The 21,965-nt window shown below is 35.4% G+C and overlaps 1 protein-coding gene across 5 annotated transcripts in view; it reads left to right on the top strand.

Annotated features, from left to right (window-relative positions):
• Positions 1-18,008, top strand: part of NEDD1 (NEDD1 gamma-tubulin ring complex targeting factor) — a 44,160-nt gene extending 26,152 nt beyond the window's left edge. For 3 of the 5 annotated variants that reach the window (XM_046646707.1, XM_046646712.1, XM_046646711.1), the window contains 8 exons: positions 595-639; positions 2,926-3,054; positions 5,259-5,306; positions 6,235-6,437; positions 7,157-7,310; positions 8,215-8,371; positions 15,821-15,887; positions 16,344-18,007. In XM_046646707.1, the coding sequence (XP_046502663.1) occupies positions 595-639; positions 2,926-3,054; positions 5,259-5,306; positions 6,235-6,437; positions 7,157-7,310; positions 8,215-8,371; positions 15,821-15,887; positions 16,344-16,448 (908 nt within the window). In that variant the 3' untranslated portion in view covers positions 16,449-18,007. Of the gene's footprint in view, positions 1-594; positions 640-2,925; positions 3,055-5,258; positions 5,307-6,234; positions 6,438-7,156; positions 7,311-8,214; positions 8,372-15,820; positions 15,888-16,343 lie in introns of all 5 variants that reach the window. The other 2 variants (XM_046646709.1, XM_046646710.1) reach the window with 2 other exon arrangements.
• The last annotated feature ends 3,957 nt before the right edge of the window (positions 18,009-21,965 follow it).

The following is a 21,965-nucleotide window of genomic DNA, read 5'->3' as shown; positions in this document are numbered from 1 at the left end:
TAATGCCAATTTAGAAATTGTTCATCCTTAATGCCACTACAGACTGGATGACTTTCCATTGTGTCTTCCGATTAATCAGTAGAGAATGTGAAACTTTGATGGTGCTATTATGATTCCATCTCTGAGTTAAAAAAAAAAGAAAGCTATTAATGACTTCTTTTATTTCACAATTCAGAATGGAAAGCGAGTCAAGTGATGAGTTTTAAGTGCTGGATAGTGCCTGGCACATATTAAGCAGAATATTGGTTGGTTGTTAAAATAAAATAATGAAATAAACATAAATGAAAATATTGCAGTTTTTAAATAATTTCTTCTGCTCTGATAATCATGTTGATGAAACTATTCTTAAAGAATTCATTTAGACTTTGTGAAGGTATATATGATAAGCTTCCTCATACTTATTGTAGAAAATATTGTTTGCGACAATAAGGATCATATTCCTTAAATTCCTGAAAACCTTTTTGTTTTTATTTTAAGAAATTATGCTATACTGTCAACTTGCGACATATTTTTAAAAGTCTACATGGTATATGTAGATATTTCCAAAATAGTCTCATTAGAAATGGATGTATCCATGTCTTTTTTAATTTTCAGGACAAGTACTTGACTTGGACAAAAATGTGTTTTGGTGCCTTCTCAGTGAGTGAGTTTACTATTTCCAAGTAGAAGGAAAAGTAATTTGTTAGACTTGATAGTGTGAAATAGTTTTTTAAAAATAATAAGTATATTCACTGTAAATTTTCTGTGAATATCTACATCATCCTTACAGAAAAATCATTACATACTATGTAGAAAAGTAATTAGGTTCTTCAGAACTTCTGGAAACAAATAGTGTTACTCTCTATTTAAAAGAAGAAATTCTTTTTGAAATATAACTTTAAGTAATGTTTGCCAAGGTGTTGAATTAACTGTATTACGAAATTGTCATTATTTTAAAAAATTATTTTATTTTCATGGTATTAATTTTATTCATAACTTTCAAAAATTAAATGAAAGAAAGATTCTCTCATTTACTGTAAATTTTTTGAAGCCTCCCTGTTATTCATTTAGTTTTTATCCAGGAAGCTCATGCATAACGATGACAGCATTAATTAGAAAATGGAAGACTTGGGTGTTCAGGGTTACTGATTAATGATAACTTTTGGCTGATGAGCAAAGTTTCTGGCAAAATGAATGTTTACTGTGCACCCACAAAGAGTTAGACATTTTGTTTATTTTATTTTGAAATAATTGCAAACTTATAAAAAAGTTTCAATAGTTGTACAAAGAACTCCTGAGTTCTAATACCCTTTAGCAGGTTCACCATTTTATAAATTTTGTAAAATTTATAAATTCCCCATTTTTGCCACATTTGCTTCATCGTTTTCTCTCTCTCCACACACACGCACGTGTGCATGCCCATGTACCTTCCCCCCTCTGAAACACTGAGAGTATGTTCGACTTAAGTCTCAGGGCTTTCACTTCCTATTAGGGTGACGTTGGGCAGTTTTCTTAACCACTCTGAATCTCATTTTTCTCTTCCATTTATAATACTTAACGTTTAGCATTACTGTGAAAATCAGGGAAAATGTATCGAAAGTGCCTGGCACGTTGTAGGCACTTTGTAAATTATGCTATTGCTAATATTGTCATCATGATTATGATTATCACTATTACTATTATTTTAAGCTTCATGTAAAATAAGTCTAAAGTTTGAAAAAAAATTCATGTTTCTTCTACTGAAGGCGTCCTGATTTAGTTATTGAAAAGAGCCTCTGCAGACTTGTTGCTAGCACTTATTTTCAGTAGGAAACATTTATTTAAGAAGTAAAAAATTAAGGCTTTAGCAGTATTTTAAATGATACCAAATTTCTGTTTCCTAAAGTTCCAGAGGCTAAAGTTATGCATTCAGACAGGTTGGGACCTGGTAAAAAGAGAGGAAATTTCTTCTTTAAAACAGTTTAACTCTTAGTCTTAGTGTAAACACCCTTCCATGATGGTGATATACAAATGTTTGGTTCTATTTTAACTTTCTATAAGGTGTTATCAGAAAAATTTATTTCATTAGCCAGGCTTGGACATTTTTGGATATACTGGCTGTTCTTTGTTTTTTTCCCAGGCTTTTCAGTTTTTATTTTGGAAATAAATGACAAAACACTTTTTAAAATGTAGTGCTGTAACATGCTACCGATTGAATTGCCAGACTTTCATCAAAGCTCTTGAATCTCTAGAACTCAGTCTTTAACCCAAAAATGGGCAAGAAGCTACTGAGCCTGCAGAGTTCATCTGACAAAAGTCCCTGGCCTAAAGGCATGCCTCCACTCTGACTGAGAATAAACTGCTGCCTGCCTCCTTAGGATATCTACTTTCCTATTCTTTATGAGTTTGGTATTCCGTTTTCCTTCCTCTTAGTAAACTTTCATGAGGTTAGTGAAGTCATTTGAGGTTGATAATGCTGAGAGCAATGTTAAGCTCACACTGTTAGTGAAGCAAAAACAGAAGGGGAAAAAGAGATGTCCCTTCACCGCAAGCTGGGAAAAGGAACTGGCATTACTTGATGCTGCTGTATGTTAGGCATTGTGTGATACACCTTACAGGCTTTTAAAAAATCGTTTGTAGGTGATCATAAGAGTGAGTCAGTCAGTAACAAAAATAAGTTGTGGTCAGTATACTTTGTTTAAGACGGAGGCAAAATAAGTTATTTTAGAAAAGTTCCATCAAAATGGCTGGTGGTGTTATATGGATAAATAAGTTAATTGGCTTTTGAGGAGCCCTTCATTCCATGCAAATGTTAACTGAGCTATTGTTGTATTCTGCTTTCTTGTCCTCATGCTTGCAGTGTTAATATTACCAATAATGTGGGTAATGCATTAATTTTTGGAACCTAGCTTCTGATAAATTTATTTAGATGTAGTAACACTTATTTTTATATCTAATTCCTATCAGGTTTGCCTCGAAGCATAAATACAGATATTTTAACTAAGGAAACAGACAGTGGAAAAAATCAGGATTTCTCTAGCTTTGATGATACTGGAAAAAGTAGTTTAGGTGACATGTTCTCACCTATCAGAGATGGTAAGTCTGTTCAGATCAGAGGATCATGTTCTCTTGCTGGTAGTCATTACATTTTTATTATGGCTAAAAGATATGGGTAATAACTTCAGTCTAACTCTATTCATGACAGTTTGCTTAATTTTGTCAATCCCCGGGGTGGTATCTTTTCCTTTGCCCTGATATTTCAAATGTTATCATTCCAAAATATGTGCTGGTAATTTTCACATGGGAACTCTGCAAATAGCTCTCAAGTTAGCATTTTAATTTCCACAGAAGTTTTGCCTCCATAGGCAGTCTTTTACTTCTATCTACTTGTAAATAGATCTTCCAAAATTCTTGTATGATTTTGAAAGGCAAAAAAATATCTTCCTAACTTAAAAAAATTTGTTTCTTTGATTATTAGTATTTAATTGGTATTTATTAAGTGTTTTCTTGGAGAAATATGGCTAGGTGATAGATTGCCTCATCTTTTATACTAATTATATGTGGAAGTACCATACACTCACACACATTCTCTGCTTTGCTAGTAGATTGTTGCCATTAAAAAGAAGAAAAACCCAAACTTGGCCAGCTTAATAACTGGAAACATTATATCTCATTGTTGTTCACACTGTATGAACTAGGTGTGGGGTTTGGCTGTGCTTTTTGGTACTATTATTCATGCCGTTTTCCTTAATGGGCTAGTCTCACTGCTCATAGCAGTATTATCAACAATATGGTAAATTTCTAGAGGATATTTTGGCAGACTTAAATATTCATACTTTTTGGCCAGTTAATTCCATTTCTATAAATTTACTAAGAAAATTTTCAGAGAAGGTGAGTGGTACAGAATTATTAGGTGACAGTACAGAATTATTGAGTGTCTTCTGCCTTTACCCCATCCTGAAAATCACTACTAAAATTGCTTGGTCAGATTCGCCAGTCTTCAACCTAATGAAAGAGGAAGGATTCCTTTCATTCAGGATGAAGAGAGGTCAGGCTACATAGTTAAAGAGTAAGTAGAGGAAAGATGTGAGCAAAGGAGGGAAAAGTGGCTTGGGCTGGATTGAGAAAGGTTTTGGAGGTTGGTACCCAGTTGGGGAGCTTGGCTTTTGAGAAGCCTGGAGTAACTTGTGGACTGAACGGTGTAGGAAGGGGCTTTTTGGAAGTGTTTGAGTTATAAATGAAATCTTCTTTAATTGTTTTTAGGAGAAATGAATAAAGGATAGAAATTCTTCTTTAATTACTTTTGCTATTTTTAAAAGTAGGATTAGAATTTGAACCATATGCCCTTCATTTATTAGAGTTTCATGTTGTTAATAAGGAAGAAACATGAATGCTAAATATAGTATTGGTTTTCATAGTTAAGAGATTTGTGTTTTAATCTCAAGGATGCAACTCTACTTAGATAAAAGGCTTAACCTTTTGTGCCTCAATTTCTTCATCTTTTAAACAAGAATATGTCTGTTTTTGTTAAGAGAAAACTAATAACTTCTAAAAATGTGTGGTGCTGTGCACTGGCTAGATGTGTATACACATGCAGAGAGATGGACAGATGGATGTATGGATGGATGAATGATAGTCCTACTAATATGATAATAATGTATGATAATTTGTTGGCCATTTGAATTTCTGGTGAATTTTTTTGACCTTTGCCCATTTTTCTATTAATCTGTTAAAATGGAGTCAAACAATTTTTGGTCGTTAATTGGTAAATGAATAATATTACAGTACTGAAATATTCTCATGTGTATTCTACCATTGAAATAAATATTAATAAAACCTTATGTTTTTTATAACATGGTATTGCTTGCAAAATATGTTTACATTATTTCAGTTGTTCCTCAAAACAATCTTGTGAAATGGTCAGGGCATACTCCCCATTATATAGATGCAGAAACTGAAGCTTAATTGTAGTAAAGTCTTGTCCAAGGTCACAAAGCTTTTAAGTGGTATAGGCGGAACTGGATTACAGATCTCTGCAGCCTACTCCAGTGCTTTATCTAGTGTACTTTTCTGTGTCGTTAAGTGACTCTATGCCATAGAATTCTTTTCGTATTTGCATCTATGTATGAAGCTAAAAAAATAAAAAGGAAGTTTATATGAGTACTAGCTTTAACTTCCCTAGAGATTTTCCTTCTTAAAATCGTTAGTCTCTGTACTCTTTAGGAGTTTAATAGGAAACTTAAGTTGCTATGGCTTCTTTTTCACTATTTCTAAAATTTGTTTTTCTAATTTTGTTATAGATGCTGTAGTTAACAAGGGAGGTGATGAGTCCGTAGGCAAAGGAGATGGTAAGAACTATTGAGAAATATTTTTATGAAAATTAAAAGTGGTGTTGTGTTATTTATTGCTGTCTAACAAATTACCCCAACATTTTGAAGCTTAAAAGAACAAACGTTTATCATCTCACAATTGTGGGTTAAGAATCCAGCCATGACTTAGCTGGGTGTGTCTGGCTTCAGGTCTCTCTTGATGCTTTAATCAGGGTGTCAAGAGGACTGCAGTCCTCTCAGGGCTTGACTGGGCGAGGATCTGCTTCCAAGCTCATTCATGTGGCCATTGGCCAAAGACACCAGTTCCTTCCCGTGTGGGCCCCTACAGGGCAGTGGACGACGTGGTAGCTGGCTTCCCTCAGAGCTGGTGAGCAAGAGAGTGAGAGAGGGCACTCAGATGGAAGCCACAGTGTTTGTAACCTTATCTTGGAAGTGAAAGCCCACCACTCTTGCTATATTCTCTTTGTTAGAATCAAGTCACCACTAGGTCCATCCCACAGTCAAAGGCCAGATTACACGAGTGCATGGATCCATGCCAGAAGGCAGGGACGCTTAGGAGCCATCTTAGAGGCTGCCTGCCAAGATCTACTGCAGATCTACCACATTAACAGTTTTCAGTTATCAAAAACTAATATCGACTGAAATGTTCATTGTGTTTTGCAGTTTTCAAAATATTTTCATATACAATATCTCTTTTAACTCTCACCACTCAGGGAGATAGATATCATTCACATTCATAGATCAGGAAACAGTCACAGAGCTTTATGACTTTTGCCCAAAAATACACATCAAGTAAGGGGTAGAGCTGACAAATGAACCTATCTTCTAAATCCAAATCACATGTCTTTCTACCGTATTGACCTGTCTGTCGTGTTATGTTCTTTTCTTAAATATGCAAGATTGGGGAACATCATATGCAAATGCTGTTTTTTCTCTTCTTTTTCAGGCCTTGACTTTTTACCACAATTGAACTCAGTGTTTCCTCCAAGAAAAAATCCAGTAGCTTCCAGTGCTGCAATACTGCATTCTAGTCCTCTGAATGTCTTTTTGGGCTCTCCAGGGAAAGAAGAAAATGAAAATCATGATCTGACAGCTGAATCTAAGAAAATCTATCTGGGTAAACAGGAACCTAAGGACTCCTTCAAACAGGTACCTGCCTGAAAATGATACTGAACTCACTGTGTGTGTTTATCACTAGCAAGAATAAGGGAGCTCATCACTGGAGAGCCGGCAGCTGCCAGTGGGTGTGTCTTAATTATTGACAGTTCTGGGCACTTACTAGGTAGAAAAATCTTCTTAAATCTTTATGTCACATGTTAAAAACTAAGGGGTACTTTTGAAATCTTTCTTTGGATATTTTGGAAGTAATAGCAGATGTAAACTTATACTGTCTTTTTCTAAGACAAGATACTTGATTTAACTTTGTAAGAATATTTTATACCTGAATTCTTTTAAAATGTGTTTCTATTGCAACAGAAAGCACCAATTTGGTGGTCAAGTCATCTACCCTATAGAGCAAACTGATGGTGCTAAGAATGTAATTCATCATCATTACTTCAGCTATAGTATAGTATCCAATGTAGAAGTTTTTTTGCTTGTGATTGCCATTTTAAATGATATTCAGCACCAGATGCTTTAGTAAATCAGCTTTTCCTCATCGTGTTATCATTGAAGTTGTTTTTGATTAGTAAACTTGATTTATTTTGGGACTAGTCCTAGCAATTTCTTTTTCTCCTTCTATGTCCCTTCCTATTCTTTTGTTCCCTGACCCTACCTACTGGGACAAAAGAGAAAAGCAAGTATAAATTATATGGACAATATGGATAAAACCAGAATTTATATATTAATTGTTTATTTAAAATGTGAAGTTTGCACAGTTGATCTCTGGTGCTGATACTGGAAATCTGAATACCTCTCCATCATCTAATCAAACGAGAAGTCCTGAGAAATTTGAAAAGCCGGAGAAAGAAATTGAAGCCCAGTTAATACATGAAGCCCCGGTCAATGGATCCTCAACTCCAAGTGAGTACATAACACTTCCTGATGTTTGAAAGTGTTAAGTTGAAAACTCCCACTATTAACTTGAAAAGGATAAATAGGGTGATCATGGACTGAAAAAGTTCAAGGAGTTTAAAATTTATGACACTTCTCTAGTGTAACTCTCTTATTGAAAGACAATAAAATGTGTATGAATGGTTAAATTCAACCACGTTGATTTGATATTCTTTTGGTGTGAATTTCATTTTCAGTCTAATTTGTAAGTGTCTTGATCTAATATGGTACAGATAGGAATATAATGTAGGACCCTTTGAAAATGGGTCATTAACTACTTGAGATTATCTCTTTTTTTTTCATTGAAGTCCTAACCATAGAGTTCATGCAACCCTCCCTAAAAACTTGATCACATTTAAAGGGATGTTAGTATTAGGTTCAGCTCTGTTGTCTACCGTTCAAAGCAACTCTTTGTATAGAGGCAACTCTTTTTATAGACATCTGTAGTTGACTTTAGGTTTTCCATGGATATATTGCGTTAGCTTAAACTCTGGGGCTTTGCCTGTAGCACTACTTTACTGCTGTACTCCTTCTGTTTGTTTTTAATAGTCTTGGTTTATCTAGTTTGTGGTGCAGCTTGTCACATTCATCTTTTATAAGAGGAAATGGTTTGGAGATTCTTCAAGATTAATCCCTCTGTCATATGTTATTACATTAGACAGTTGGCAGTTTATATATATAGATAGATGACTATTAGAAATTATGTCATAGAAAGTTTCTAAGATTTGTATTCCAGACTGAATTTTTCTAAATGTCACAGGAACACTGTTCTTTACCAGTTTTTCAAGTTTTCTCATGCCAAATCTTATTTAGAAATGTTTGATGTCTCTTAGTCCAAGTTGACTATTAATATTTTCCTCATTTTTTATTTTAGATCCAAAGATAGCATCCTCTGTCAGTGCTGGAGTTGCCAGTTCACTATCAGAAAAAATAGCTGATACTATTGGAAATAATCGGCCAAATGCACCATTGACATCTGTTCAAATCCGTTTTATTCAGAACATGATACAGGAAACATTGGATGACTTTAGGTAGTCATTGTGAAATTCCTCTTTCTACCTAGCATTTTACTGTTTTTTTTTATTAGATGTAAAACTAGAACTGTAAGTAGTGTTGGTGGTTTACTGCTTTTGCCTAGATTCTGGTGTCCATAAAACCATAGAAAACATTATGAGTTTTGTTGATCTTGATGTACTGAATTTATTGAATATCAGCCAGGAAAAGGCACATTTGCCGAGGGCAATTATTAGATAACTTGGCAGGACAGTCTAGCAGGCAGGCTGCCATTGTGAATTTTGTAATCATCAAAATTTGGACAGATTCTGGTAAGCTCAAGTGGGATTCTTATATACAGTATTTATAGATCTTATATTATAGATAAGTATGCTATGTGCAGTAATGTAGTAAAGAAAGATATTTTTTAAAGGAGTTCTGATTACTTTCAGATAGAATACATCATAATGTAATACTTAATTTAAAAATATTCTTGCCCAGATCTACCCTTGGCTTCTCATCCTTTGAATTTTGAACAGTGTGAGAATGCTGCTTCCTTTTACTTATCTCAATATACTTTGGAAGCTATTTTCAATTGTTAGAATCTTTTTTTTCCCTTTCTGGTCTATATTTACTTAGTATTCTAGCTCAGATTTGGATTATTGTGAACAAGAATGTTGGAGCAGAAACACAGTTTTTGTTGGTGCATGTTTCTTTTTAATGTTAAAAATGCTTCAATATATATATTTTTAAGGGTTAACAAATAAATTTTTAAGGAAAAATCATCGTTGTGGCATTTGCGCTGTGCCTAGTATATGTACTAGATAGTAAGGGTGCAAAAAGGAATGATCTGTCCGCAAAGGCCTTATGATTTAATTGGGATTGGTACAGTGTCCTGCCATGGTGTGTGTTTCTTTAATGTGGATTAATTCACTTGTGATTGGTAAATAGGGGAGTGATGACAATGTGATGAGGAGATTTTGTTGCTTCATGTAACAGCAGCCAAAACAGTGTCCGTCTCTTCCTTTTCCCTTCCTCTTAACTTGGTTTGGCTGTCTGCCTTGTGTTAGGAAGTGCTAATTTTGTGATTATTCCCCATCTTTGCACATTTTATCCTTGCCTCCATGCTTGACACCCCCAATCCTTCCTTCTGTCTTCTTTCCCCTTTTATCAAATGAGTCACTTTTTTTAAGGTAAAGACTTTTATTATTTAATATTTAAACTATGCCGGTATTTTTATTAGAATTTGTTTTTGTTAGTGCCTTGGTTACAGAGTTGCATAAATTTTAAGTGTCACAATCTTTTTTCTTTAAGTCCTGTTATTTTCTTTTCTCTTAACTTTCTTTTTATTGGTTTTATTGTGATAAGAACGCTTAACGTGAGATCTACCCTTTTAATAGAGTTTTAAGTGTACAATACAGTATTCTTAACTATAAGTACAATGTTGTACAGCAGATCTCTCCAACGTGTTCTTTTTGTATAACTGAAATTTTATACTCGTTGATTAACAATTCCGTTTTCCCTTCTCCCCAACCCCTGACACCCATAATTCTGTTCTTTGCTTCCATGAGTTTGACTGTTTTAGATATCTCACGTAAGTGGAATCACGTAGTATTTGTTCTTCTGTGACTGGCTTATTTTACTTATTAGCCTTGTGTCCTCCAGGTTTATCCATGTTGTCACTTATTGCAAGATTTCCTTCTTTTTTAAGGCTGAATAATACTCCATTATGTATATACCATATTTTAAAAATCTGATCCTGTTAATTTCAATGCACAGTTTTAAAGAAAACAAGGTTTTCAGGAATACATATATATGACAAAATAGCAGAATTGTCTGGATACAGCTGACTATAATATGTGGATAAAGCAATGTTGGAAACACAGAAAGGGAGCCGTTCTTCTGCTGGGGCAGAGTTAGAAAGATATCACTGCCCTGCCTCAGCTTTCAGCTGCCTTGCATGCCTGTACCTGGGGAGTTGGGGTACAGGGGGCCTGCAGAGGTCTCTCTCAGCTCTTCCGCCCCTCTGTCAACAATAGGCAGTCTCTTCTTGGGACTCAGTGAGGACTCAGAATGGCTCAGAAGATCTCTGTAAATCCACCTGCCCTGACCTCAGGTCTTGCACAGCTGCGCCTTACAGTGGACGGACAGAAGAGGGTGTTGAGGGGCCATGAGCTGTTCTCCCTCAGCTCTGGAGGCTGCCTTCTCCACGGGGGCCTGAAGTGCTTCGGAGGGCTTACTCTCAGTTCTCCTCCCCTGCCCTGAGACTTCACTAGGCTCTGTGCGTCTGTGCCTTGGGGAGTGGGGGTGGGGAGTGGGAGTGGGATGGGGTCTCTCTCAGCCCTCCTGTTCTGCCTCTGAACTTTTACATAAGCAATGAATGAAGGCCTGTGGGGCAAAGTTGGTGGGTGAACGGAGATTTCTTTGTGACTGGGACTCTTTGGGATTCTAAACTGTTGTTCTAGTCTTCACTTGGCCTTTAAAAATCTGTAAAAATTTCAAGTAGTTCTTAACCCTATCCATGGCAGCTTTCTTCCCCCACTGCTCTGTCAGGGATGAAAGCAGTCATGGGGCTCTCTTCTCCTAGGAGGACTCATCATTTTCTGGATTTTAGTTAGTTTAGGTTTCTTTGCAATCTCAAAGTTGAATTTAAAAGTGTGTGCTTTTATAGATTCTCTGGCTCGTTCTCGTTAGGGTTGGAGAGATTACATCTTAAGTGGAAGTCTGTGGGTCTGTTCCTGTTATCTTTCAAGAAGACCTAAGTTTCTTCTGACAGGTAGATCACTTTGATCCTGTACTTGCTGGGTTTCAGGTCTTCTTAGGGCCAGTTTATTTCTGGTTTGCCTTTATTCCTAAGGTTTTGTCTGTGCCCTTCTAGGATGTCAGCTGAATGTCTGGAGTATTCACCAGGCCTTTTTGCCTTGGTGGGTCCTGAAATTTAACCTCCATTTCCCCAGCATCTCAAGGCTGCCGAAATCTGTCTCTACCCTTTAGCTGCTACTTTACTTTTGGTTTCCTGTCATCTAGCCCTGTGTGAGCATTGCTTAGGAGCCAACAGATGTCTCGAGGGGAAATTGCAATTTCAGATTTACTTTTCTGCAGCTTCCCCGTTTTCAGGATCTTGGACCTGGCAGCCTTGGCTGCCTTGGCGGTCCCAAACTCTAAGACTCCCCGACCCAGTGAGACTTTCAAGTTCTAGCGCTGTGTTTTCAGCTCAGCCTCTTTTCTCACACTGTGGAATCAGCACATCCCCCAGAGGGAAAAGCAGAGGTAAACGTGGGGCTTACCTCATAGATTTCCCTTCTTTGCAAGACCTCGGCCCCTCAGATCCTGGCTACCTTAGTGGTTCTCTGATTCCTTCAACTTTAATACAGCTTCTGTCATAACTGAAAGCAGAAGAGAAAATTTTTTTAATAGACCTTTATATTTGCAATGGAAAAAATGAGGTTCCTTAGGAGTAAATGTAACCAAAGATGGTAAAAGATTTTTATAGAAAAACATTAAAAAAAATTTATTAGAAAGCATTAACACTTAAATAAATGGAAAGATGTTATGAAGATGTCAGTTCCTCTAAATTGGTCTATAGATTGAATGCAATTCCAATCAAATCCCAACTGGGTTTTTGGGAAGAAGATGATAGGATAATTCCAAAATGTATATGAAAGAAGAAATGATCTGGGAATAACCAAGAGACTTTATGGAAGAATAGGTTGAAGGGGACTTGTTTGTCAGATGGATAAGCTTAATTATTAAGCTATAATTAAAATAGTGTAGCATTAGCATGGGGTGGACAAATTGCCCAAAGCAATCAAATAGACCAGAAAGAAACCTATGCATATATGGAAATGTGATGTACGAGAGGAAAAGTATGGATCCCTATTCCATGCTATTAAAAAAGTCAGAGTTTAAATGTAAAGGGAAAAAGTTTAGGCATCGTAAGAGAATTTATATATGACTTCCGAGTAGGGAAGTTATTAAAAAATAGGAGGATACACTATCTATAAAAATAGATTGGTAAATTTGACCGCATTTTTCGGTTAGTAAATTTGAGAATACTAATAAGATCTGTTTATCACAAGACACCATTAACGATGTAAAGGGGAAAAAAGTCTGCAGTACTTGAATAACCAGCAAAGGATTAGGTTATGTAAAGAACTCATAGATAAATAAGAAAAAAAGACATTCAATAGAAAAATAGTTAAAAGACACTGAAAGATATTTCACAGAAGAGGAATGGTATATGAACATAAGGAAAGATGCTCAACCCTGTGATTAATCAGAGAACTGAAAATGTAGTGCAGTGCCATTTCACACCCATTCGATGAGAAAATACTGTACAAAGTCTGGCAACACCAAGTCTTGGTGTGGATATAGAGCAAGAGGAACTCTGTTATACTGATGATGAGCATGTCTATTGATACTACCACTTCGGAAAACACTTTGTATTGTTTTGTAAAACTAAACAAGTATACGTCTGGATCATACCTATAACTCAGCATCTACAGAAATTGGCACATATAGGTTGGGAGATATATCCATGATTGCTTGTAAAAACATTGTTATAATAAAAACTTTAAAACAATCCAGATGTTAACTGACAGGAAATCGTATACACCAGTATAAGTCAGTGTGTTACAGATATATAGAACATGAATCTTGAAAACATGAGATTTGATTATTTTTTAAATGTACACTACTCAAAACTACATAGGGTGTGGTCCCCTTTTTATAATGCTCAAAAGCAAGTGCAGCAAAAATATATTGAGTACAGATTCTGTGTTATACAAATGTGTTTTTTTAAATTGAATTCATAATAGTTTACAACATTCTGAAGTTTCAGTTGTCCATTATTTCTTGTCCGTCACCGTAGAAGTGCTCCCCTTCACCCCCTGTGCCCACCCCCAGCCCCCTTCTCCTGGTAACCGCTCAACTGTTCTCTTTGTGTGTTTGTTTATATTCCACATATGAGTGAAATGATACAGTGTTTTTCTTTGTCTGGCTTATTTTGCTTAACATAATACCCTCCAGGTCCATCTGTGTTGTGAATGGGATGATTTTGTCTTTTTTTTATGACTAAATAGTATTCTGTCATGTGTATATATATATATATATACACACACACACCACATCTTCTCTATCCAGTCATCAGTCGGGCACTTGGGTTGCTTCCACATCTTGGTTATTGTGGATAATGCTGCAGTGAACATAGGGGTGTGTAAGTCTCTTAGGATTGTTGATTTGAACATCGTTTCATATGCCTGTTGGCCATCTGTATATCTTCTTTGGAAAAATGTCTGTTCATATCCTCTGCCCATTTTTTGATTGAGTTGTTTGTTTTTTTGTTGTTCAGTTGTGAGTTCATTATATATTAAGGAAATTAACCCCTTGTTGGATATATGATTTTCAAATATTATCTCACAATTTGGTGGATTATCTTTTTGTTCTGATCTTGGTTTCCTTTGCCTTGCAGAAGCTCTTTAGTCTGATGAAGTCCCACTTGTTTATTTTTTCTCTTGTTTCCTTTGTCCAAGAAGACATGGTATTTGAAAAGATCCTTTTAAGATCGGTGTCAAAGAGTGTGCTACCTATATTTTCTTCCAGAAGTTTTATGGTTTCAGTTCTTACCTTCAAATCTTTGATCCATTTTCAGTTTATTTTTATGTATGGCATAAGATGATGGTCTGCTTTCCTTCTTTTGCCTGTGGCTGTCCAGTTTTCCAAACACTATTTATTGAAGAGACTATCTTTTCTCCATTGTATATTCTTAGCTCCTTTGTCGAAGATTAGCTGCCCATAGATGTGTGGTTTATTTCTGGGCTTTCAATTCTGTTCCATTGATCTGTGTGCCTGTTTTTGTACCAGTACCATGCTGGTTTTATTACTATAGCTTTGTAGTACATTTTGAAGTCAGGGATTGTGATGCCTCCAGCTTTATTGTTTTTCCACAGGATTGCTTTAGCTATTCGGGCTCTTTCGTTGCCTCCATATGAATTTTAGGATTCTTTGTTCTGTTTCTGTGAAGAATGTTATTGGGATTGCATTGAACCTGTAGATTGCTCTAGGTAGTATGGACATTTTAACTGTTTATTCTTCCAATGCGGGTGCCTGGAGTATCTTTCCATTTCTTTATATCATTATCGTGATCAACGCTTCCACCTGTCACTACTGGGTGGGGGTCAAGAGCTGCGTATTCCAAGCACGCTGTAATCCACAGGACAGCTCCCAGGTGCTGGTCTGGGGCGCCGCGCGTAGGGAGGAGCGCTTTCTTTGTCCTGCATAATCTTGGGGGCTTCTTGCTCTGCCCTTGCTGTCTGCTCTCCTGGGGTGTTGGCTTGATGAAGACACCTCTGTGAAAGCTAGTCACATCTGTAGGGGCTTTCCCCCAGGCTGTGAGGGACCTTGGAGATCTGTGGTGGTCTGCAGAGGGCCACCACTCCCTCCCTGCTTTCCTCCCGGAGGCCACGCGCAGTCCCTAGGTTGCTGTCCTTCAGGGAGGAAGAGATGCATTCTCATACCTTGTTCCAATTCCTTAGGGCAGGGGTGGGGGCTCCAGCACCTCCACCTTCTGAGGTATGGCTGCGTGGGTCTCTCAGACATCTTTTGTGTTGTGTGGATGTCCTCTGTTGGAATGTGAATGTCCTTTTTGTTGTATCTTTGAGGGGAAAGTTTACAGGGAGGACTCACTCTGCCATGATGCTGATGTCACTCTATACAAATGTATTTTTTTTTTTTTCAGCATTTGTTTGCTTAAACAAAATTCAGCAGAATAGTTACTTCTTTCTTGGTCTTCTCCCAAGAGTTAAGCAATGGAATCAGGCAGGAGCACACAGGAAGCTTCTATGATCTTGCTAGTTAGTGTTCCAGCTCATAAATTGTGTGATGGGTGACTGAATGTTTCTTTTATTGTTATACTTCATAATTTTCATGTATTCTTTTCTAGTCACGAATTAATTGTATTTTATTGAGTAACCTCTGTAATAACCACCCAAATAGCCTTTTTCCATTCTATTGGAAGTATTTTTTTAATAGCAAAAATATTGATAATAGTTAAAGCATTGTAACCTAGTGAATTATCTGAATTTCATTGTAGTATAAACATGTCTTTCCTTGATAATTTCTATATTCAGGAATGTAGTGTAGTGAGAGTTCTGGAGGCAGACAGCTTTGGTTTATATCCTGGCTCCACCATTTGCTGGTTGTGTGACTTTGGATAAGTTATAACTGGTCTATGGCTTATTTACTTCATTGGTAAAACAGAGGTAATAATTGTATCTAGTTGTGAAGATTAAGTAAGTTCTTACATTTAAAGTACAAGAAACAGTGCCTAGCATGTAGTAAATAAATGCTAGGTGCATTGGTATTTTTATTATTGTAATAATAATTATTAGCATACAATAATTTGAAACCAAAGTTTAGCCAGTTTCTTGAATGATCTAGAAGTGGTAAAACTGTTATAATTCTAACAAGTATTTTATATTCTTCCCTAGAGAAGCATGCCATAGGGACATTGTGAATTTGCAAGTGGAGATGATTAAACAGTTTCATATGCAATTGGTATGTATGACAAATTTTGTTTTAAATGAGTGAGGAGTTGTGGATCTGAAAAATCCATTCAAGGACAATATATTTTTACTTAGTTATATCTATTTGCTAAATAAATAAACAGGGAGTTTTAGAAATTTACTAAGTAAAATAGATTTTAACTAGTCATTGTTCTTTTTAACCTATGATAGTTAAGGCTATTTTTTCACAGGTTTGTTTTTCATTTTGTTTTTTAGTAAGTAATCAAAAAGCTTCCCAAATGTGCAGATGTAAGCCTTTCAAATAAATAAATTTCACCAGTGATCTTTCATTTATATTAATGAAGTCGTTTGGGTGGTTAAGTACAAGAAATATGATTCAGCTAAGTTAATTGAACATGAGAGAAATGATAGCTGAAAGTGTGTAAAACAGCTTGCCAAATAAATGTAAAATACCAATAATTTTAAAAGCATTTTTTCCTCTTTCTAGAATGAAATGCACTCTTTGTTGGAGAGATACTCAGTGAATGAAGGTTTAGTGGCTGAAATTGAAAGACTACGAGAAGAAAACAAAAGGCTACGGGCACACTTTTGAAATTTCAGTGAATACCTTAATGTTTTGTAATTCGAGAAGTTTTTGGCAACACAGAACTTTGTGAAATCAGTATTGTTTTCATGGCCTCTGGGAAAAAATTTTTTTTCAAGTAAAAGCGTGATGGAATTTTATACCAACCACTATTTCATCTTCTCTGACTGTCAAAAAATATTTATATTTTTATATTAAAAACTGTACAATGTCATCAAGTAGGAAACCAACAGGATCTTTATTTTCTGAAAGCTTTAGCTATACACTAAGTGCCCTTTTTCATAAGAGTAGAAAACTGTGCAAAAAAAGGTTATGTATGTTTTTTAATCTCCTTTTTTAACAGATATATTTTTGATTGACATTTGTCTTCCAAATTTTTTTGGATGTTTGAGGATTAAAGAGTTTGATATGCCTTCTATTTTTATGAAAGTAATTTTCAAATGGCAATTGGTATTTCTAAGCAGTTGACTAATAAAATACAAGGTTGGTTAGTAATTATTTTGTTAGCTTGATGAAGTCAAGTATGACTATTATTTATTACTTGTACATTTGATAAGACAATTTTTGGAATTTTGAATTGCACAGATTACATTATACCTATTGTGTTTATGTTACTGTATAATACTTCTGACAAATCTCTACTCCTGGTTGATTTTTTTTTTTAGTTAACTTAACTTTACCTATGATAACTTTTAAAAGTTTATAAGACTTAAGCAGAGCTGAATTTCTCATGATTATTTCATGAATTAATAAATACAAAATTATACAGTAAAGTTTCAGTCAACATGATTAACTTACAATCAGTGAAAATTTCATATTAGATACTACTACAGTATTATTACCTTGTATTTTCCCAGATGAGAAGTGTGGATTATTTTGTTTTGTGGCCTGTATCATTAACTTTCTATAATTCTTTGTGTGCTGTGTGTATTATTTTTATTGACCTTACCATAAAATTTAGGAAGGTTAATTGTCAAAAGAATTTATACCTCTGACAACAGGTGGATGTGTACATCTGCTTATGTGATCTGCAGCTTCAGTGGTGTAAGACGAGGAGGGCTACTGGCGTGTTTACCTTCTTGTAGTCTCTTCTTCCAAAGAGTTAACTATACCTTGTATACCGCACTCCTGCCCCATTTTGACTTCTGAGATGAAAATATTTACTAAAATGAAAAAGAAATCTAGCTAGCTTACTAACTTTATGGTTTTCCAAAGCGATGGAAAATTTTAAGGCTATATTAAGTGTAAACATACTAATAATTACTTTTAAGAAATAAAAACAGAAATATTATCTTTTCCCAGAATATATTTGTACTGAAGCATAAAGGGGTGCTAATGTGATCTTTCTCCTGACGAATTATAAAAGCATTATGACTTGTAACAAGTTTCCTTATATATCATTATCGAACAGGTTTAGAAGACATATAAGTGTGTTTGCCTACATGCTGTATTTAGATCCATTATTATTTTCCTATTGCCTTTTTCTATACATGCACTTAACGTGTATTAAAAGAAGTGAGATAAATAAAACAATTTTAGTATCTTCATGTGTATAGACAAAACATTTTTGTCATGGAATTTAAAAGTAAATAAGTTCAAAAAATAAAATTTTTATATGATGAAAATGGGAAACCTGAAATTGAACTTCTGCCTCTGGCCAAGATGGAATACTAGAGATTGGATTTACCCATCTGAAATTTTGAAAATACACGAAAGATATGAAACAGTTTTCAAATATTAGACATTAGGCAGCACAGGACAGTGATCGCTGAGAAAGGGAAGCAAGGGAGACCCAAGACACTCAGTGAACCCCAAGAACAAGATAACTACACCAAAGCACATCATCATCCAGCTCCTTAAAACCGGTGACAAAGGAAAGTTCTTAAAGCAGCTAAGGTCAAAAGACACAGGAACAAAGATAGGAATGTCAGGGACAGTGGAGCAACATCTTTAAAGTACTGACAGAAAGAAACTCAACTTAGAGTTATATATACCCAGCAAAGATATCAAGAACAAAAATGAAATAAAAACTTTTTCAGACCTAGAAAGGCTGTAAGAATTCGTCATAAGCAGACTTGCCCTACAGGAAATGTCAAAGGATGCCTTTAGTCAGAAGGAAAATGGTACCAGATAGAAATCTGCTTCTATGCAAAGGAATGAACAGAACCAAAAATGGCGTGAACAAATGTAAGACTTTTTTCTTATTTTAAATTATCTTTAAAGGATAATTGACTATTTAAAGCAAAAATAATAACGAGGTATTGCGTGATTATCATAGGTAAAGTGAAATGTCTGACAACAGTATCACCAAGGATGGGAGGCGGGACATGAAAGTATGCTCCTCTAAGGTGCGTACACTAACTGCGGGGCAGTACAACATTACCTGAGTATTGTCCCTGATAAGAATGTGTACTGTAAACCCTAAAGCAACCACAAAAAGAAAAACTGTTACAACTAATGAAGATGATAAAATGTAGTCATTAAAAATATTCAATCCAAAAAAAGGAAGTAAAAGAAGAAAGTTGAACAAAGCATAGATGGGACAAATAGGAAACAGTAAGATGGTGGCTTTAAATAACAACATCAATAATTACATTAAATAAATTGTCAGTTACCCTTATCAGATTGAGTCTTTTTTATCCAACTATATACTAAATTCAAGAAATCCACTTTAAATATAGAGACAAATAGTTTCAATACAAAAAGAAAGAAAAATTTAGTATACTGGATTGAATGCACATGAACAAATTATCAAAATTTATGGGAATCAGCTAAAGCAGTAAGTACAGGGGAAATTATATTAAATGTCTATATTAGAAAAAGAAAGGACTCAAATCAATGACTTCAGCTTCTACTTAAGTTAGAAAAATAAGAGCAAGTGAATCTCAAAATAAGCAAATGAAAGAAATCACTGCAATAGAAAACAAAACCCATTGAGAAAATCAGTGAAATTAAAAGCTAGTCTTTTGAGGTCAATAAAAGTGATACACCTTTAGCCAGACTGATGAGGGGGGAAAAAAGGACACGTAAGTTACCAATATCAGAGTGAGAGAAGTGACATCATTACAGATTCTACAGGAATTTCTGACAAAGAAAATGCCAAACCTAAATGGCTACACTGGTGAATTCTTTCAAATGTTTAAAGAAGAAAATATCTCAGTTCTCAGCTAGTGCTCCCAAGAAATAGAAGAGGGGATGATTCCCAACTCATGCTATGAGGCCGGCGTTACCCTGACACCAAAATCACAAGAAAACTACAAACCAATATTCACCACGAGCACATGCCAAAGTTCTAGATAAAATTTCAGCAATTTGAATCCAATGAATTGTAGAAAGGATAATTTATATGACCTAATAAGATTTAGCTCAAGAATTCAAATTTGGGCTAACTTTAGAAAATTAATTCATTATATTAACAGACTGACAGAAAAACCATACAATCATTTCAGTAAATGCAAAAAGAGCATTTGATGAAATCCAACATTCATTTCTGATAAAAGCTCTTGGCAAAGTAAGAATAAAAGAGAACTTCCCTAGCCTGATAAAGGGCATCTTAAGAAAAACCTGCAGCTAACATTGTACTTAATGGTGAAAGACAATGCTTTTCCCCTAAGATCAGAGACAAAGTAAGGATGTCTGCTATCCCCCTCCATTTGGCATTGTTTTGGAGTTTGTAGCCAAGACAATTAGGCAAGAAAAAGAAATGAGAGGCATCCAGATTACAAAGGAAGAAGAAATTCTCTTCACATGGTATATTCAACTCTACAGAAAATCCTACAGAATACATAAAAAATCTAAAACTAATAAGTTTAACAAAGTTACAGTATACAAGACAAAAATGAGTTGCATTTCCATATACTACCATAAAACAAAAATTTGAAACTAAAAATACTGTTTACAGTAGCATCGTAAATATGAAATACTTAGGTGTAATTCTGATAAAAGTTATTCAAGACCTGTACACTGAATTCTACAAAACATTACTGAGAGAAAGGGAACCTAAGTAAACGGAGTGACATGCCATGTTCATGGATTGGAAGGCTCAATATTGTTAAATGTCAATTCTTCCCATATTGATTTACAGATTCAGGATAATCTCAATAAAAATCGTAGCAGAAACTATTTTTCTCTTCAGCTGTGTCTACTTTACTGTTTACCTAATCTGGTAAGTATTTAATGTCAGCTGTTTCATCTTTTTAGCTTAGAATTTCCATTTGGTTCTTTTTTAGAATTTCTAATTCTCTGTTGAAATCTTGTAATTTAATTTCTTAAATCTATTAATCTTAGTTTTTTAGAGTCTGTGTCTGATAACTATTATCTGGGTATCCTATGCATCTCCTTTTACATTCTTTCTCTCAGTTTTTGGTTACATTGTGCCTTCTAGTCTTGAACATTTCTTTATTGAGGATTGACATGGTTATAGATAATTGTAAAAGTACTTTGAGCCTCTAAATGCTGTTTTCTTCTCCCACAGAAGATTTACTTTCACTGTGGCAGGCAGCTAGGCTAGGGGAATGGGCGTTCCCATATCACCTTAATCCAATCAAGGATTGAGGTGATTCCAAGTTGAGTTTGAGGACCTGGTTTATTCTTATTTTTAAGGTGTAACCCTTCAGAGTTCCAACCAAACCCTTGGGGTTCCATCAGAGCCATCCTACTTGGTGAGTCATGATCTCTAATTTTTGTCTCTCCAACTCTGTCGGTCTTTTCAAAGTTCTTCTTATCTTACTGATGATTGGATGTTCTCTTTTGCAGTTGAAGTTAACAGAATGCCAGATGAGTTAGTACTGTAGATAACCACTGTATCTCATCTAAAATATTTCCATCAAAGAATTATTTTGTGTATTAAATTATGGAGTTCCACATCCTTAACTTAGATGGGGCTCTTAAAGACTACAGAGAGATAAAGATGAAGAGAGAGTATGTTTCCATTTATGTTACCTGTGGGAAAATTAAGGGTGTGGCTATAGAAACTATAGTTAGAACCTCTGAAAGGAAAAAAGGTGTCTTTTTGATTATCAGAATGTGGTTTGATAAGCCCTGGGAATTCCCAAGATCCTTTTGGGGACCCGTGCGCTCAAAATTATTTTCGTAATAATACGAAGACATTGTCTTTTTCATTCCTACTTTCTCATAAGCATAGAGAGGAGTTTTCCAGAGGTTACATGGCATACAATTACATCATTGCACTGATATCTAATGGAATGGGTGCTTGTGTAGTTTGTACTTTCTAGAATTTTCTAAGGGAAGCTCTTTGGAGTCCTCAATAATATTTAGTAATATAAAAGATACCTGAGACTAAGAGAATTGAGAGCCTGCAGTATACCTTTTCAGCTGGTAAAAAGGACACTCGGAAAGCTTAAGAGCATGGTGCCACATTAGTCTAATATGTGCTTAGCCGCAGCAATTAAGCCAAGAGTGAGAGAGAGAAGCATGTCTAGAAAAGAATTGTGAGGGACCCACCCAGTCATGTAGTGGTTAGGTTTGTGTGCTCTGATTCAGCGGCCTGGCGTTCATGGGTTTGGA

The sequence above is a fragment of the Equus quagga genome, chromosome 19 (assembly GCF_021613505.1).
Source record: "Equus quagga isolate Etosha38 chromosome 19, UCLA_HA_Equagga_1.0, whole genome shotgun sequence".
Classification (NCBI taxonomy): Eukaryota; Metazoa; Chordata; class Mammalia; order Perissodactyla; family Equidae; genus Equus; species Equus quagga.
The sequence above is the reverse complement of the archived record's forward strand: the minus strand, read 5'-3'. Positions and strand labels throughout refer to the sequence as shown.